This window comes from Colletotrichum graminicola (assembly GCF_000149035.1).
Source record: "Colletotrichum graminicola M1.001 genomic scaffold supercont1.4, whole genome shotgun sequence".
NCBI lineage: Eukaryota > Fungi > Ascomycota > Sordariomycetes > Glomerellales > Glomerellaceae > Colletotrichum > Colletotrichum graminicola.
Window position 1 is genome coordinate 983,669 of NW_007361008.1, and position 15,042 is coordinate 998,710.

Below are 15,042 nucleotides of genomic sequence, written 5' to 3' on the forward strand. Positions count from 1 at the left end.
TGACCCTTACAGGAAGTATTGATTAGATGCTGTACCCTCCTGTACTTGGTGCCTGTATGGCCCCGCTCAGATCATCAAGCGTCTGCCTCATTGGCGCGGCGCTGTTCCCAAGCTTGGAGAGCCTCCTTGCGCGCGAATGATCGCCGGTCGCAGGGTGCGGGTAATTAGACGACGTGCTACTGGGGGCAAACGGGGCTCAGGTGGAAATTTTGCAGGAGCTCATAGCTGCCCCAGAACCTCAGTCGCGTCCAGAGCTTCACAATCCTTTTTGTCTTGCGCCATTCTTTCTAGCTTCATATCGTCGCCTACCTAAAACCACCCAGGCCGGAAGTCGGCCTCTGTTACTTATACCTTCAAGACCAAGACGGCACGGCCTGTCCCGGTTGCTAGTTCAATTCGGCTTGTACCTCACCTGTCCAACAACTCCCTTTGCCCGAATCTCTTGGCTACATTTCTACGAAACGATCTGCCGCCCTGACTACTCGCCGCTTACCCTGCTACTGGAGCCCAGAGAGACGAACCGACCAACCAAGGATTGCGCTCACCCGCTCTTTGTCTGCTGTTCAGTTCGTCCAATCCTTACTCGCCGACGACGCGTCCTCTCTCCTCGAACACCCGGCCTCCAAGCCCCTCGACCACCATCACCACTACTGCCGAGATGATGCGGACCGCCATCGTTGGGCCGTTGGCTCGCCAATCTCGGCCTATCTGTCGACTGTGTTTATCCGTATCATCACGCGGCCGTCAACAGATTCGACTGCAACATACCGCCAAGCCAAACATATCATCGATCGTTCCTCCTCGATCTGCCAGGCTTCGCGAGAATGCCACATTGAGTCGGGTGGTGGAGGGAAACCGCTCGGCGAGCACAGCCTCGGCTTCGGCTTTGCACAAGGACGGTCATGAGAAGCCCGCAATAATTGGCGCGCCGTCCAAGGAGCTCCCTGACCCGAGCAAGCTGGCGGCCGTGGTTGTCCAGAGCAAGAGGCGGTTTCTCTCTACGGACGGCATTCCCACTCCACAACTCGTCATTGCAGCCTTGAAAACATGCCAAGGCGCCGCGAACGCGATTCAACCCTACCTGTCCAAGTCGGAGATCCGTTCGACCTCCGCCCTAGCTGCATCAACCGCCTCCAACCTGCTCTCCCTGGATTCGAACTCGACCGCGGCCAAATCTAGTAGCACGTCGATCCCATCAACTTCTGTCAAGGATACAGTCGACACAATCTCCGAGTCAGCACACGAAATCATCGCCCACCCCACCGTACCCATTGATACCCAGGTCTTGGACTTATACGTAAACATCCAAGCTAGGCTTGGCAGGCCCGAGACACTTCCCCATGTTTTCGACCTGTATGCGTCAAAGCCCCAACCAAAGGCGGTAGCGGGTTCAATCACCTATGTCCAGCAGAACCCAAACCGAGCAGAAAAGGCCATTGAGGCAGCCGTGGCCGAAACAGCTCTGAGGGCCGCCATCGATGCCAAGAACCTGGACGCTGCCATTGGCATCGTGGAGGCCTGCTACGCAACACAAGCATTCTATCGCCAAAAGCTGCTGCGGAAAGCGCTTCTGCCCGCCTTGGCCGTGAGCGCGGCCCCATTTGGGGTCTACGCTCTTGCCTCCAATCTCTCGGCATTCCAGAACACAATGGAGCCCGTGACCGCCACCAAGTGCGCCTTCGCAGCCATTCTCGCCTACTTGGGGTTCACGGCAACAATTGGCATGGTTGCGAAAACCACTGTCAACGATCACATGCGACGCGTCACTTGGGCGCCCGGCATCCCGTTGCATCAACGCTGGCTCCGGGAGGAAGAGCGCGCGGGCATGGACGACATCGCTTGCGCGTGGGGTTACAAAGAGAAATGGCGACATGGCGAGGAGGGCGGCATCGAATGGGATTCTCTCAAAGAGTACCTTGGTCTGAAGGGAATGATGCTCGATAGAGTTGAGCTGATGGAGGGGATGAGCTGAGGAACACATGCCAAGTTGAGGGTTCATTGACAAGACGTGCGGGGTGGGCTTACCCAGTCGGCCGTGGGATGCCATTGGATGGACGAAGCAGGGGAGCGTGGACCAGGGAAGCTCGTCATCGAGCTCAGGGAACACTATGGACCAGACTGGCGTCTGGGGAACTGGGTTCCAACTTACAAGTCTGAACGTCGTTGCTAAGCCCCCCCTAGTCCGGACAATAATGCAGCGTCCGGCCAATCAATTCCACATGAGCCGTCACAGAGGGTCCGCCTACAGATCGGCAATCTATCCAAGTCTTAGCCCGCGCATCTTGCCAAGAGACTGCCCAGACACCGCCCAGACAGCATCGTCGTCCACATGCGGATTACCGCTAGCCAAGTCAACAGCGCTGCTCGCTGTCATGTTGTTTCAAGCACTATTTCTGGTCTACCTGCGCACTCGACTCGGCACCTGCGCAGGACTGGTGACAAGATGAGTTTGAACAGGGATCCATCCATTGAGTGAAGACGGAGCGGAGCGGCCTGGCCTGCCTTTGCCTTGGATGGGTTGCAATGGTGCAGTAGTTTCCGGCAGTTCCTCAGCTGTTCTGCTCTATATCGAGTTGAGCCAACACAATCTATCCAACAAGCCTTGGGAGCTTGACCTGTATCTCCACCCCCCCTCCCCTCCCCTCTTCCCTTCCAAGCCTTACACCAACACACCGGGGTGCCCTCAGAAGCTATAGGAGGATGACGACCCCTGCCAACCTTCAGAACCCGAGTGAGAACGCCTCCCTGCTTGCACACGCAAGCCTCGGCGAGTCCGTACCGACTTGAGCAATCCTGCAGGTTGGTGACTTTACAAAAGGACTCTTTGCCTATAAAGAAGGAGAGCCTCTTGCAATACCACTGACCGAATATCACTATCACCAGCGCTTTGTCATCCGAACCAAAAGAAGACATTAGAGTATACCTCAACCCGTTTACAACACCAGTCAACATTCAGAATGTCCTCAGGTATACAAGGCCCAGAAAAGACCACAAACAATGTTGATTTCACACCTGTCGACCCTGTGCGGTGTGCATACTACGCCAGATTCGCATCCCACCTGGACAGATGGCATTTCGAACTGTTATACTGGATGTTTTTTGTTTTCAATCTCTGCCTCCTATTCCTGGCAGCATGGAATTACACTCGGTATGTTTCCGCCTGAGATTTTCACCCCGTAGATTGCCCCCTCCTAGAACAACTGTACTGACGAGACCGCTTCAGGACGTTGGATGCTGTGAGCGAGCTCCCCGAGACCGACTCAAAACGAAAAAGGGCCATCAAACGCTGCATATGGTTCAACCTATTGTGTGTGTGTGTCTCGCTAGCCACAGTCATCATGGAAGTTTTCATGTTGATGGCACTGCAATTCTGTGATGGCGAGGACCTCATGTCGCTATATTGGTCGACCTTCACCATGGTTCAGGTCGGATCGCTCATGGCGGTGTGCGGAATTATTCTCGCTCTCGTCCATCAACTTAGACAGCGAAAAAACCCGTTAGTACCCTTCCTGTCATACCTCAAAGTCTCTCTCTCTCTCTTTTTTGTTTTCATACTGACGACTTCTCTAGTCCCTGGGCCCTTGCTCTCGGCACGCCCGTCCTAGTCATTGCGGGTTTGTTTCATTACATCCACTTGTGCATGACTCGAAGGGTGAAGAAGGCGAAGGTGGAGAGGAAGATGAAGAACAGCGATAATGGAACGCTGCCAATGAGCCAAGTGTACGTGCACGAATCACCCCGGGAAATTGATTGCTGCCCAATATGTTCCCGCCAAGATGAGCTATTCACGCTAATGTGAGATATCAGAAACACAATCCAAGTCGAGTCTTCTGACGAGGACGAGCCCGTTCGCGGGGCCGAGATTATCGGGCTTACGATGGAAGGCGGCCCAATCATCCACTTCAAAGACGCGGTCCCCTATAACCTTCCAGACTCGAGCGAAATCATCGGGCGCTGCGTAAATGACAAACCCATTGTCATCTGCCGCCGCGATGGCTTCCAACTGATCTGCAACGGCCAGGACGAGCGGACGCCATCTCCTAACCCAGCAACCAAGAACGCCGGCTGAGGGCGAGGGGGCACCGGCTCCGTCGCTCTCCGCGGCGGGTAGGGTCCATCCTTGCATTGATGCGGCGAAGTCAAATGTCAAAGTTTATTAGTTGCCGGCCAGCGGCCAGATCATTCACCCCAGTGGCTATACCCACGTCATACCAACCAGGCACGAACGAGCAGTGTCCCTGCACTCGGGACCCCATGCCATACTCTAGACTGCCCTCCATCCACGCATACCCGGAGCATTACGACAACAAGACTTCCGTTTTCTGTCACCCGTTCTCCATCCAGTTTGACAGCCATGGCGCGCAAGCCTTGGCCACGTCCTCTTCCCCTTTGGGTTTCTATCTGTTTCCTCTTGGGCGCTTCCGTCTTGGCAGATCACTGCCAGATCGGGAAAAGACCCCTGCCTAGCTAGATCCTCCCGCTCATGGGAGCCAAGCCGCTTCTACCCTGGTCACCTGACGACCGGGCGGGCGCCGCGCTGCGCCGAGCTACGCCGTCCTCATCAATCCGGACAACTAAGGCGGCCAAGGTCGTGGCAAGCCAGCAAAGCGGAGCAGCAATTCCCCGTGCTGGCGCCGGCGGCCAAGACGTTGAGCGGTCGCCGGCCTGAGCTGGATAACGATACAGATATCGTCATGGGTTCCTTTTCTTTCTACATCATGTTTTACAATTTCCGCCCTCCTTTGTTTTTGCCATCTGTGGCTCACGCGCTATTATTTGCATTCACTCTTCATTCTTGGTGTTTGATTGATTTCCAAATTCGCAATGCAGTCTTGGCGTTTTGGGTTTCGCAGCTGAGGGAGGGGTGGTTGACTCGACGCTGGACGGAGGGGAGGCGCAAGCAATCCGCTTGTGTGTCCCCCTTTCCGAGCGCCTCAATATCCGTGCGGTCGACCATCCCTGGCGAGATTGCTGCCACGGGTCCGGGGGGGGGGGGGGATGGGGGTTGAATTTTCTTCCGCTTTCCAACTCCATCTCAACAGCCTTTCGCGGTAGCATTAGGCCGCAACAAACTTAGAAGTAGTTTTTTCTTTGGTTTGTTTTTAAGCCAACGAAAGAAAGAAAATCGCGCATAGTCTTTGTGTCTCGTTCCGTTCATACATTTCATCAGAGCTTGTGCCCAATATTGGTACTCAGTGGAGAGGCAATCGTGACTTGCGTGGTAACCCATTGGTTGCTGAAGAGTGGAACCATTTATTTTGATTTCAGTTCAAACTCTTTCTTGCCCAGTTGGCGCATATACTTTCTAGCATTTGGGCAAGGCTTGGCGGATTATGTCCAAGATACTAGAGTAGGAGCTAAGGGGCTCCACGGAGACTACTACTGGGCTTAGGCAGATGGACCATTAGATAAGCCCTTGCGGTGCAACCATGATAGTCACTCCCGCGGCATTGAATCGCTCAAGCAAGATCACTAAGCATGCAGTCCGGAAAATGTATTCGTCACTAAGAGACCGGTCCCTCACGCTGGCAAGACACGCAAATGCCTATGGTTCGAATGCCAAGCGGGGAGGTCTCGGACGGCGGAGTGTTTTCTGGGTGCGAAAAGGGGGAAAGGGACGTGAGCCGCAGCCCAGCCATCCACAACCTCGTCATCTCAACAATTCCTCTTTTTGTCTTTTTCTCGGCATCTTGTCGCTTTAGGTTTTTCTTCGTGTCCCGAGATAGGTCTAGAGAGTCGTGTTTCCAATTGCCACCCGTGTGTGGCTGGATGAATGAATGAACGGCAGTGTTCGGGAAAAGGGGGGAGGGGGGTGGATTGAGTTGGGCTAGTCCACCGCTATACTTTTTCGGTCTGTTCCGGCTGAACACGTTCTGAATTGCGTCTGTGTGTCTGGCTGTTTCCTTGCTTTTCCTTACTAGGTACTACTGATGTCTCTTGTGTCTCTCCCCTTGAGGCGGATTGTAGAGAAGATCTCCCCGGCGAGCCAAATGATGAAAACGCGCAACGTGTTTCCAAGCCAGCACCGCCGTCACATGCAGTAGCGGCAGATAACCATGTCCAAGTACGTTTTACACAGCCCAAATACCAAGAGATAGAGAGAGAGAGAGAGGGATGCCATCCTAGGCCTCATTTCGAAAGAGGGGGGTGGGGGTCAGGAACATGTCTTGAGTTTGACGTGGATGGTTGTCTCGGTTGACGTTTTTTTCCTTGGAATTACAGAGCAGCACCATCTCCTTGGGTTGCGACATGGAGCCGCCCTTCCATATCCCCTTCGCCTCTTCTAGTTAAACGTTTGTGCTTCTTCTTTGCTTTTTGTTTTGCCCCGTTTCTCGTCCTTAACTCCTCTAAATCCGAAAAAAAAAAAAGAACTCGGATAATGATTCTCTCAGCGCGAAGCGCAACAGTATCATTTCGCAGCACTCAAGTCTACTGTAGACGTCCCGCCTTGCCGATTTGTAATATCTCCCCGGTGAGACGGTCGTCACTCCGCAGGACTGGCCACGACTCACTGCCGGCCTTAGCAAGGTTTACCTCAAGCTTAGTGCCGAGGACCTTGAAGGTGGACTTCTCCACATCGATGGGCGCGAACAAGGGCACCTCGGCGGTGTAGCGCTTGGGCGGCGAGTCCGACGTAGGCAGGTCGAGTGCGATGGACTGCGGCTTGAAGTCGATCTTGGCCGACTCCTTGACAATTTTCTTGAGGAAGAAGGAGGCGATGACGGTAGAGGGCGTCTGGTAAAAGTCGGTGCGGACGGTGTCGAGCTTCTCCTCACCACCGGCCGCCGCAGCCTTCTTCTTGCCGCTGCCGATGAAGAGGTGACGGTTCTTGGTCTTGCAGCCCTCGATCTTCATGAACTGGTCGAACTCGAGCACGCGGCGCTTGCAGCAGCTGTAACCCTTGGAGCCCTCGTGGAAGATGGGGACTCCGGGGTGGTGGACGCAGGACTCGCCATCGCGGGAGGCGCCCTTGTGGAAGGTGGCTGAGCAGGCCTTGCGACGGCAGGTGGTACCATCGGGGATCTCGAGGGAGGCGTCGTCGGACTCGGACTCGGGCGCTGGCGGCGGAGGGGAGGGCGCGGCCTGGGCGGCTTGAGATAGGGGCTTGCGTCCTGGTTCGTCGGCCGAGGTGGCGAGCTTGTCGAGTAGGGAGGGTGCCGCGGCGGGGTCCGCTTGGGGCTTCTGCTCAATCTTCGGCGGCAGGTCGGTTGTGGAGTGCTTGCCGGTTGTGCATGGGGGAATAGTCATGAACTCCTCAAAGGTAAGAACGCGGGGCTTGCAGCATTTCCAACCTGTTTGATAGCGACGGATGAGGTTAGCTGCGGTGTCTCGCGCGGATCGGTGTCAAATCGATCGGGAGGTGGTTGAATGGATCATGGGCAAGGGATAGAAAAGTAAACAGCCGTACGAAGGAGGGGGATCCCTATCGCAGCCGCACGGGACAGGAACGAAAGAGACGGCGCCCCCGATCGAATATGACGAAGTGCACGTGTAGAGCTGGCATGGTGGTGGGCAAATGAATTGGTTGGGCTGTAATCGACTGAGTGAGTACCTTTTTGGCCTTCATGGAAGACTGGAGGGCCGGGGTGGTAGACGCATGGCTCGTCGGCATCGGTGTAGAGCTTGCCGCAGCCCTGGTGGACGCACTTTTCTGCCATGTTGGGCTGGCCGGGGTTTGGATGGATCTTTCGTTGCCTCGCAGTCGTTTTCGCGTTGGATGGGTTTACAGTGTGCAGCTTCCCTGAAAAGCTGTTAAAGAGGAGGAAAGTGGGACAAAGGTAAAAATCTCAATTGACGGCAGTTGACGTTTGAAAGTCGGATAGTGAATAAGATAAGGCGGCGGCGGGTCAGCAAGTTTGTAAGTTGTCGAAAGGGCCCCTGGCAGCAGGAAGCAAGAGTGAGGGGTGGATGGTCGTCGATGGAGGGGTTTACTATGTTCTCCAGGATTCCAGAATTTCCCAGGGTCCTCAACACCTAATTGGCTCAAAAAGTTTACCAATGCACGATGACACAGTTCCTGATTCGCCCACAGCTGTTCCATGGGAGGTGGGGTGCAGCTGCTTCGGTGAGTTCACCGTGGCGGCGTGGCCGCCGAGTAGGCAGTCACTCTCCGGCCCTGTCCTTGTACCCAGGCCGGGGTGGGTGGGAAGAAGAAGTTCAGTCGAGAAACATGCAGCATTTCTAAGCCACACGTTTCCCTTTAGCCCATTTCATCGGTACAACACGACTCTGGACGATTGTAACCTTGTTGCTCTGCTAAAAGGCAGGCTCGGAATGATTAATCCATTCATTAATCCGACTCTTCTGAAACACCGTCAAACGGTCACCCCCACCACACCAACGCTGTCGGCAAGAGGCAAGCACCAAGCAAGTGGCAGACCCGCCATCTCACTCTTTGCCTTCACCGAATCTGCCCACAGACGTTCGACCCCTGTACGTCGCGGATCCCTGGCCGCTCCCGACCTCCCTTTTTGACACCTGTGGCTATTTCTAGTTTACCTAGCTGAACGAGAACGAGGCTGTTTCAAAATAGCAGCCGTCGAGCCTATCTTCTCTCTGCCTGCGCCTTGCGTCTACGGTACTCTTTTCGACACCGCACCTATTGGACAGCCTTCTTCTGTGTGTGTGGGATTGGCGTTTGCCGCCGAGTCAATTGCGAACTTTTGACTTCACTGCGGTCTTCAGAATCGGGAAAAGTTATCCAGACACAATGTTTGCACCGACACGGCAACTCTTTCAGAAGGCACAGGCATGCCGAATCACTCTCTTCACCCGCGATGAGTGCGGCTTGTGCTTGCGTGCCAAATCGGCACTCTCAAATGTCTGGGATCGGAGGCCATTTGCCTTTACAGAGGTCAATATCACCGCACCAGAAGCGAAGAGCTGGAAGGACCTGTATGATTTCGATGTGCCGGTGGTAAGTTGTGTTCCCTTCATCGATCCTGCCCGCTTGTGGATTCCATAACGCTGGCAACAAGTGCCCGCCCGATGTACCTGAAGCCTATTGCCTGGAGCATCAATCTCCAACCTTGAAATACGGCTACCTTCTAACTTATCACAGATTCACATTAGCAAAGCCGAGGCTTCTGAGGAGGACCCCAAACTCGTGGGCAAGGCCATCAAGCTCATGCACCGCTTCGACCCAGACCAGATCGAGGCTAAGATGGACCAGATTGAGGGCAAGAATTGAACTGCTAGAGGTGTTGTGGTTTCTCTTCTTCACCCAGCGCGGCCGCACCATTACTTGGCTGAAAAGATTTTCTCGGCGGGTCAGCCAAGCATCCCAAGCAAGCAGCATAGCCTACCTACTCCCCGTCCCTATTCGCTGCCCCTTTCTTCCTCTGAACCTCGCTTCAGTACGAACCACCCTTGGCCGGCTTCGCCTCCCCCCTGGCAACGCTCAGTGACTCCGACAACGTAAACTGCAATGCCGTGTAATCCGTCGCAACACTAATCATGTCGAAACCCTTGTCCGCAAAGACCTTGGACTGCTCGCCGCTGGTACAGAAGATGCCCACCTTCTTGCCTGCCTTGTGCGTGGCTTCGAGGACGCGGTCGATGGCGTCGCTCAGCTCCTTCTTGATGATACCGTTGATCACCGGGTGGCCGATGTTGTTGCCTGTGTCACGCTTGTTAGAGGGTTTTAGATGCCCAGGTGGCCTCGGAGCTTCTACTAGCCAAGATCAAATGGCCCGATGAAGAGGACATCGATGCCCTCGACCGCCGCAATGTCCTCGACGGACTCCAACGCTTCCTTGGTCTCGATCTGCACCATCGTCAGCAGGCTGTCGTTGGCCTGTTGCAGGTACTCGGTCATGCTCGGCGCCGGGCTGAAGCGCTCCATGGCCAGCGGCGAGCCGAAACCCCGACGTCCCCACGGCGGAAACTTGGCGGCTTGGACTAGATCCTTGGCCTCCTGGGCGGTTCGGAGCAGCGGGACGAGTATCTTTTATTGTTTTCAATGCGTCAGTGAAGTCTTTTTGAGGCCTCCAACTTCAGTATGTTGACCCTACCCCGTGAGCGCCGCAATCTAAAGCTCCTGAAAACATAGTCAGCCAAGTCCTGTGATACGAGCCGTCTATGGACAAGGTTCCTTACGCTTGACCATCCAGCCCTGCATGTCGGGCAGCCTCACGATCGGGGAGACACCAGCCGCGGCAATTGCGGGCACAGCATCGTGCATGGCGCCGTCTGGAGTCTCAAGTCAGATTACGTCTCGCTTTTCAACCAGGGATGGAAGCCTCGAAATCTATACCGTCAATGTTTCCATGCTCGCAGTCCACCAGGACCCAGTCCACGCCCGGGCTCCGGGCAAGGACTCGGGAAACATTGGCGCCGGGGATCATCTGCCATAGCCCGAAGCTGGGGCCGGTACCCTTGGTAAAAGCCGTCCGGAGCCTATTGGCCGTCTGCATCGCCGACATTTTGTCTTTTATTTTACTTTGTGCTTAGCGGCTCGGGCAACTTGAAAATGTCAAGAGAGCATACGTTTTGTATAGATGGATGCAGTTTTGTGTAACGTGAGTCCTTGTCTTCGGTGTGTACTGACGTACGATGATAATACCACCCGCAATCCGGGCCGTGGTGAACTGACACTCTCTGTCAACCGCGCCTTGTGTCAGAAGCGCTGGTGCGGGGGTGTCCGATATCCAATAGCGCTCGGGGAGAAGGCCGGCTGAAACCCCTTGCATGCAAACAGGCAGAGAGGGGATGAATTGACAGGCCAACTGCGGCCGGATCCCCTCAACCGCAGCGGGCCGAGGGATTGTCAGGCGGGCTCACGGGCCGGTTTGGCGGGGATGTCCACACTACACAAACCGAAAACCACAAACCATGATCAACTATACATCCAGGCGGCAACAAACTAACGTCGTTTTTTTGTAATCGGGAACCGAAAATTGAAAAAAACCAGAGAGCAAGAACCCATTGGTAAAGCGTAGGGCAGAGCAAGACAAAGTACCTCAACCCTCAACTTTGCTCACAGCTTGCGGTCGCAGTCACGAGTCGACGAGCATTCTAGAAGCATTTCGTCAAACCACGCACGCACTGCTTCTCATTCAAACGTGCGCGAATGGCCTCAAAAAACGGACCCTCCAACGATTCCCAGTCCCTGGGAGACAAACGGGGTGGCATTGTGTGTAGGCATGGCCTTGCTTTTTGCTTATTTTATTTTGACGAACGTGAGAAAGCTGTGGCCTCTGGTATTGTACAACTGCCAATGCGCAACCCGGATATGACGCTTGTAAATCACGGAAAACGCGCCGATCGCCTGGGCACGCGGGTGCCCTCTTCTTCTCCAAACTTTTCTCTATCTTCTGCTTCTCGGATGCAGACTTGTCAGCGTAACGCAATGTTCGTTTCTGGCGCACAAACGATCCTCTTGAGATTTCGTCTGGGCCTTGTTCAAAAGCTTGTTCTGCGCGGTAGCAACACTCGTTGTTTGATGCGCATGGTGCCAAACCTCGAAAGTCGGAATACCCTGAAGGGCTGAGGCGCTGCTCTGATGGGGGATCATAACCCCTGTGCGTTAACCGAAGCTCTCGCGAGCTACACGGGGCGCGGTCTCTCCGGGCTTCCTTTCTGCCCCCTGATGGGGGATACTTAATCCTGGAGACAACTTCGCAGGGAAACATTCGTAAGTGAAACCTGGCCATTGCTGTGCAGAGTGTGACATACCCAAGATAGTCTTCTTTAATGCTCCCAATCGCCCACATCTCGCCGACTTCTGTACGTGTACCGATCACTTTGACGCGCACGTGTGTCCCCGGCTCGATGATGGTGTCCTCGTTGTTGGTGAACTGCGGCGGAGTCGCGTTGGGATCCCACTTGATCTCGGAGGGAATCAACTGGTGGAGGGATCACAGGTTAGTGAACGGCGAAATAGGACTGCCTGGCCAGCGCGGAAGCGAGAACCTACATGTGCCGACACGAATAACCGGAGAGGTCCCGCCTGGGCGAAAAAGCCCTGGTGGTTGACTGAGTAGACCACAGCATCAACCTGGGTTCATGTCAGAAACCGCTTCCCCGACAAAGCCAGGCAGATTTGTAGCAATTACCGTCTCGCCCTTGAAGGGCCGCCACACGACGGCTCGGTAGCCGACGGTGAACTCGGCCAGGCCGCTGCCAGGGAGAATGCGACCCTCGGAGATGTCGAAGGTATCCATAATGGAAATAATATAGTAGCTTCCCGCGCAGGTGCCCTCCACGTCCTTCAACAGCTTGCTCGTCACCAACTCATGCATGTTCCGACCAAAGTAGGATGGGTGCAAGGTAACCCTGCGCTCCATGTTGTAGAGGAAAAACATGTTGGTGGTTGTCGCAGCGCAGCGTGTCCGAGGAAGAGTGGCGGGTGGTTGTGAACGCGGCTGCCCAGATCCAGCTCCTGCGAATTCTTGATGGCGCGTAGCAGCAATGCGTCTGTATTAATATGCAACTAGTTCTAGAGCTGATATCGAAGTGAAATGAGGTTCAAGTGACGCGCGTGATTCGACGAGTGAACGCAATCGTGGCGCTGCTTCCGAAGCTAGACCGCTGTACGGTGCTTTGGGGGTTCGTGAGCAAATGAGAAGCTGTGAGAAGTCGCGCAGCACGTCGGCTCTTAGTGGAGAAAAATACAGAATGACTGAAGAAAAGAGAAGCGCGAGGACTCGATTGGATGTCTGGTAGTGCCCCTATAATGCGCTATCGGAAATGCGCCGCCGGCGTGGTGACTCGACGGGTAGAACGGAGAGGTTGTGCAAGATGAAGCCGGCGAGGCTGAGATGGCCTTGTTGCGGCGAAGAAGTGGCTCCTGAATTATTTTTGCCTTGCGGGACAGCCACATTGCCCAGGCAGAAAAAGTGGAATGGGGAAGCATTCGCCCATGAATGAAATGTCAAGCCACACCTACAAGCAGAACAGCAGAGTTACCCACGGATAGGATAGGCGCTGAACCCTGTCACTAGCGCGGAATCTCAATGTGGCTAGTGGCCTGTGGCCCTGGAAGACCGGGGTAAGAGCGATGTTCAGGAAAGACAAAGTCTGAACCTTGTTTGTAACTGAAGGATGGAACTGAGTAGCAATGCCGATTCGTGGACTAAACCACGGCAAGTAGGTAGGCGGAGATGGTTCGCTGAGCATCTCAACCGCCTAATGTGCGCCTATCGGGTGTCAAAAGGAATGCAACGAGTGGTGCCATTTGCAACGGCGGAAAATCGCAACCCTAGTTTTTCACGCATACCTCTTGTGGCACAGCTTCCTCGTCTTCTTCTAGGTACCTACCTAAGTAAGCACTGTACGTATCCGTTACTACGGATCTTTTTCTAGTCTTTCTTTGTGGCCAAGATTTTCGCGTTTCCCCCAAACCCAAGAGAGTCGGCCGAAAAACCTCCCCCAGCCTCCAACACGCTCACAAGACAAACCCACGACATCAGATTGGGTAAAGGGGCGTCGTACGTTGGGTGCATGCACCTTTAGTGGTTTTTAGTGGACTCGGCCGCCCGAAATCCCCAGTCACGAGCCGCCCCCTGTCCGCTGCTGTGGTTTGTCACTTGCTGGGACACCCAGTGGACTCCCCCCTACGGGTCCCCCAAACCGAAGCGCAAAAACGCGCTCCTCAGCGGCCCCACGGGCGCTTCCACTCCAAAGGTACGGGCGACGTGCTGTAGTGGGACACCACGTAGTTTATGAACACCATTGCAACCCTGTCCGGAACACGACGGCCTTCCTTCATTTTCCATCATCCTCCACACGGTCCAACATCACCAGCTCTCTAACCTCTCTCCCTACCGCCAGCAGTCAATCTAACCATCCGATTCCTTGTGAGAGATCGACGCACTGCTGTCAAAGGCACCCAGCACTCTCGAACCGCCCTGCTTGTCCGCTTCCGCTCCAACTCAGCTCTCCTGTCGATCCGCCTGCGGCTGAGCTACCCTGCAGCCTCGTTCTGGTGTGTGTGTCCTACATCCATCAAACCTCGGTTCTCAAGTCACCCGCTTCGCCTTGGCTCAGATCCCACAACCAATCACCGTTTTTTCCGCCGCCATCATGTCCCTCGACTTGGAAAAGCATTTGACCTTTGTAAGTGAATGAGAACGATTCGGCATCCTCAAATATCTTCTCATAGCACCTGTTAATCACCTCACAGTATGGGGCTTATCACCATAACACTGTCAACATTGGCATTCACATGGCATGTGTGCCCATGATTCTCTTTTCGGGATTTTGTCTAGTAAGCAGCCAATGAGAGAGCGCGCCCTCCTTGATCGTCTTGAGCTCATGCAGACTTGCCCAGGCTACCAACACAGGACCTCTCATCCCGCTCCCCAGTTGGCTCACTGTCCCCAACCTGGAACTTAACCTGGGAACCTTGGCTGCTCTGACTTGGGGTGGTCTGTACGTTCTCCTCGAGCCCGTAGCCGGCACTCTGCTGGCCATCATCTGCCTGGGTGCCACCGCTGCTGGCAATTCCTTTAGGCTCCAGAACCCCGCCTTGACGAATCAGGCTGCCATCGGCGTCCATATCGCCTGCTGGATCTTCCAGTTCATCGGGCATGGCGCCTTCGAGGGACGTGCGCCGGCTCTTCTGGACAACCTGATCCAAGCCGTCTTCCTCGCCCCTCTCTTCGTCTGGCTCGAGTTCCTGTTCAAGCTCGGCTACCGACAGGAGCTCAAGGGCCGCGTGGACAAGGCCGTCGAGAAGGAAATCGCCAAGTTCAGGACTTCAAAGGCGAACGGGGCAGCCAAGAACGGCAAGGCCCAATAAATCATGCGCAAACCAACCGTCGATAGAGGTTTACTCGGTACTGCGTAATGCAAACCATTCGGAATTAGTGTTGCGCGCTCGCCCCGCGCCAACTGTCCGCTTGCCTGTCTCACCCCATCGCCAGAGAGAGGTGAACGATATAAGGGGTACAGGGATCGTCAGGGACGCAGCGGCCAAACGGAGAAGAGACATCAGTTGAGATCGAGGTCCCACGGCATGAAAGCATATTCGGGCAGGCGCCATTCATTCACAGGCGGAGTACTTTCATCGGATACCAATTTGCAGCTTACGCGTATGCA

The 15,042-nt window shown here is 54.9% G+C and overlaps 7 protein-coding genes across 7 annotated transcripts; 4 read left to right on the forward strand and 3 right to left on the reverse strand.

Annotated features, from left to right (window-relative positions):
- Positions 1–658: 658 nt before the first annotated feature.
- On the forward strand, positions 659–1,972 carry GLRG_01593 (uncharacterized protein; the record flags this gene model as incomplete). Its single annotated transcript, XM_008092278.1, has 1 exon — positions 659–1,972. The coding sequence occupies one exon, from the start codon at positions 659–661 to the stop codon at positions 1,970–1,972; it is 1,314 nt and encodes a 437-aa protein (XP_008090469.1).
- Positions 1,973–2,957: 985 nt separating this feature from the next.
- Positions 2,958–4,069, forward strand: GLRG_01594 (uncharacterized protein; the record flags this gene model as incomplete). The annotated part of the gene is made up of 5 exons (XM_008092279.1): positions 2,958–2,967; positions 3,133–3,148; positions 3,224–3,496; positions 3,571–3,720; positions 3,808–4,069. 5 exons carry the CDS (start codon positions 2,958–2,960, stop codon positions 4,067–4,069), a joined length of 711 nt encoding a protein of 236 aa, XP_008090470.1.
- Positions 4,070–6,429: 2,360 nt separating this feature from the next.
- GLRG_01595 (CORD and CS domain-containing protein) lies at positions 6,430–7,658 on the reverse strand (the record flags this gene model as incomplete). The annotated part of the gene is made up of 2 exons (XM_008092280.1): positions 6,430–7,292; positions 7,553–7,658. The coding sequence occupies 2 exons, from the start codon at positions 7,656–7,658 to the stop codon at positions 6,430–6,432; spliced, it is 969 nt and encodes a 322-aa protein (XP_008090471.1).
- A 1,052-nt stretch (positions 7,659–8,710) lies between these two features.
- Positions 8,711–9,190, forward strand: GLRG_01596 (glutaredoxin-like domain-containing protein; the record flags this gene model as incomplete). The annotated part of the gene is made up of 2 exons (XM_008092281.1): positions 8,711–8,917; positions 9,062–9,190. 2 exons carry the CDS (start codon positions 8,711–8,713, stop codon positions 9,188–9,190), a joined length of 336 nt encoding a protein of 111 aa, XP_008090472.1.
- A 163-nt stretch (positions 9,191–9,353) lies between these two features.
- GLRG_01597 (HpcH/HpaI aldolase/citrate lyase family protein) lies at positions 9,354–10,424 on the reverse strand (the record flags this gene model as incomplete). The annotated part of the gene is made up of 5 exons (XM_008092282.1): positions 9,354–9,619; positions 9,679–9,946; positions 10,014–10,039; positions 10,099–10,191; positions 10,256–10,424. The coding sequence occupies 5 exons, from the start codon at positions 10,422–10,424 to the stop codon at positions 9,354–9,356; spliced, it is 822 nt and encodes a 273-aa protein (XP_008090473.1).
- A 1,177-nt stretch (positions 10,425–11,601) lies between these two features.
- Positions 11,602–12,305, reverse strand: GLRG_01598 (RNA polymerase Rpb7-like domain-containing protein; the record flags this gene model as incomplete). Its single annotated transcript, XM_008092283.1, has 4 exons — positions 11,602–11,617; positions 11,677–11,846; positions 11,918–11,998; positions 12,057–12,305. 4 exons carry the CDS (start codon positions 12,303–12,305, stop codon positions 11,602–11,604), a joined length of 516 nt encoding a protein of 171 aa, XP_008090474.1.
- Positions 12,306–14,025: 1,720 nt separating this feature from the next.
- GLRG_01599 (uncharacterized protein) lies at positions 14,026–14,743 on the forward strand (the record flags this gene model as incomplete). The annotated part of the gene is made up of 3 exons (XM_008092284.1): positions 14,026–14,058; positions 14,126–14,209; positions 14,273–14,743. 3 exons carry the CDS (start codon positions 14,026–14,028, stop codon positions 14,741–14,743), a joined length of 588 nt encoding a protein of 195 aa, XP_008090475.1.
- Positions 14,744–15,042: the final 299 nt, after the last annotated feature.